The sequence below is a fragment of the Palaemon carinicauda genome, chromosome 12 (genome assembly GCF_036898095.1).
Source record: "Palaemon carinicauda isolate YSFRI2023 chromosome 12, ASM3689809v2, whole genome shotgun sequence".
NCBI classification, from domain to species: Eukaryota; Metazoa; Arthropoda; class Malacostraca; order Decapoda; family Palaemonidae; genus Palaemon; species Palaemon carinicauda.
The window spans coordinates 37,258,350-37,261,188 of NC_090736.1; the positions used below are offsets into that span (position 1 = coordinate 37,258,350).

The following is a 2,839-nucleotide window of genomic DNA, read 5'->3' on the forward strand; positions in this document are numbered from 1 at the left end:
TTTCTAGCACAGATGCTCACTTTAAATTTAACTACCTGAGAAGTTAATTCAGTTTTGTTCGAAATGGTGTCTCTTTCTTTTATTTCTTTTAACTACGTGAGCAGGTAATTCTCTCATTTTGATTTCTTTTAATCATAAGAGCAGGCAGTTCAACAAGTACCGTGATTAATATAAGCAGTTTTAGATCATTGTTTGAAACAATTTGGATAGTAAATTTAAGTAAAACTAATATCATACTCTAAATATGCAAAAATCACAAGGGAGGCTGTCGACCTGTCAAGTCCTACTGTATTACTTGCCAAGAAAAGACAAAAAGAACCAAGACAAAGGGAGTTGTGGTTTGCCCCATACTTACTTAAGATGTCAATTCTTGCTTCCAAGTCGATTTAATTGACATGCAGTCATTTCCACAAGCCCAACACAAGTGGATTATTGTTTGCCAGTGCCATCTGACCAGGTTTGTCATCCTGCACCCATTCACATCCAAGGGAGTAGCTGAGGTTACTTTTCAGCTTTTGGATATCTTCATATTGATTGGTGCTCAATGCATCCTACTATCAGATAATGGATCTAAGTTAATTGCCCAGGTGGTTCGAGAGATGAAGGATCTCTGGCCGCATCTTGTGCATGGCAAGCCGTTAGAGAGGCACAGAGTTAAGGTTCAGTCGAACAAGTGAACTTTAGACATTAAAGACATGCTGGTTGCTTGACTCTGACAACAACACCCAAGATTGGTTCCTAGGCCTTTAATTTTGTTCAGAACCAGAAGAACTCATCATACCATTCCGGGATCAAGAGAATCCCATATGCTGCTTTGCTTCGAGAGGATCCAAAGGTTGGACTCCCTTCCACTAGCTTGCTTCAGGAGGTCATTGACCGCTTAGAGACAGCAGATGATCTTGTAGCACTAGGAACACAGTTTTCTACTGATCCAAGTGGCGAGCCACTAGAGCCCTCTGAGCCAGTCATCATCACCACCCAGCCACCCCAATCCCTTGATGAGCCAGTCACCATCTTCACCTAGCCACCCCAGGTCCACTTAGTTCAGCACCGCATATTGCACCAAGACAACAAGAAATTTCTAAGAACTGCAAGAGCGCCAGAAGGGCTCAAGTGTGCCAGGCAGAACGCTTGGTCAAACGTAGTAGGATAGACTTAAAGGGCGGGGATATAGGGAAAAATGTTGCTGGGCCAGTTCCACATGTTGACAGGGGAAGGGAGGATCCAAGAAATCTTCTAGGAATCATCACGGAAGGAAATGAAAATGACTAATACACTATTGGGGGAAAGACGGGGATACTAAGGACTATACTCACAATGACTGAATTTAACTTATGCCCCCAAAGAGTGTTGATGAAATCAACCAAGAACAGCAAGTATCTCTTCGTGAGGCACTGAAGAAAGCTACTTCTGTCTAATTGTACATTTAATGAAAGAAGAAACAATATATGGTTTTAAGAAATATGTTGTTACAGAATTGTTGCTACTAAAATACCCTAGAAAAATACAATATCCCTGCAAATATATTCTATTCAACCTAAAACTCTGACCATTGAAATAAAAAAAAGACATTGCTGCTAGAATGCCATTAGCATATACAACATATCAGCAAATATACACTATTGACCTAAAATTTTATGAACCAGGCATTTAGCGAAATCCCTGGGTTTTAAAACCAGTCATTTCGCGTAATGCCTGGAAGTTTTAGTCATTTCACGAAATCCCTAAGTGAATCAGTCATTTCACGAAATACCTAAAATACTTAGGCATTTCGCGAAATGCCTGGTTACACAGTTTGCCTGTAACACACACACACACACACACACACACACACACACACACACACACACATATATATATATATATATATATATATATATATATATATATATATATATATATATATATATATTATATATATATATATATATATATATAAACACCCACTCATATATATATATATATATATATATATATATATATATATACTATCGACATGCATACTTTACATAAGAAAGAATATCTAAAAGTAATTTTGCTGAGATGTTTGTTCTTCAGTCGAAGCCATATTTTTCGTAATGATCTTGTTATTTTCAACGAGATGGATCTGGTATTTTTTCTTGTTTTCCAGCTCCTTCGACTCAATAAACTTTTACTTTTCTAATTTTTGAAAATTCAATTTCACATATATGAAAAGATTATATTCATTAAAAGGAGTCTTTTCCTATTTTACATATGTTCCCAATACTGTAATTTTGTGCACATGATATCATATTTGATTTTCTTACTGAGTTTGTCTTTTCGAAGAGGAAAAGGTTAAAACTGAAGGGGCACTCAGTAAAGAGCGTGTCTTCACCACGCCAAACTTAACATTGCGATAATTTTTAGAGTACTGCTACGTACTTGTACTTGCAATCCAAAATTTTACAGATTCATCTTTGGGTCGTACCAAATTTTGGTCAAAATCTGCTCAGTAGGTTTTGTGTAAAGTTGCTCATAAATAAATAAATAAACGACATGAGTGAGTACATACCCTGTGCAAAATCTTCGTAAAGTCTTCGATTTTGACAAAGGCAATAATTGCCAACATTCATACAGTGGAATAGATGTTAGCAAACCTATATCCAAACACTCTTACAAAATTTTCTATACTAAGAGTATATATTTTTTTTTTCTATTTTGGTTACATAAATTGATAACAAGCGCGAGATTCATGAGAACCAATATTCGTTGAGAGAGTTCTTTTATAAAGAATACTGGAAATATATATAGTTCTGTTTCCCTCATTTAAACCCTAGTTTATTAAGCATTTCTATTATTTGCCAAATTCTATTTAAAC

At 36.0% G+C, this 2,839-nt stretch overlaps 1 protein-coding gene across 1 annotated transcript in view; it reads left to right on the top strand.

Moving 5' to 3' along the window:
• The window catches only part of LOC137650764 (uncharacterized), a 19,101-nt gene extending 18,077 nt beyond the window's left edge, over positions 1-1,024 (top strand). The window contains exon 3 of the mRNA XM_068383920.1: positions 761-1,024. Coding sequence (XP_068240021.1) covers positions 761-1,024 — 264 coding nt within the window. The remainder of the gene's footprint in view (positions 1-760) is intronic.
• Positions 1,025-2,839: the final 1,815 nt, after the last annotated feature.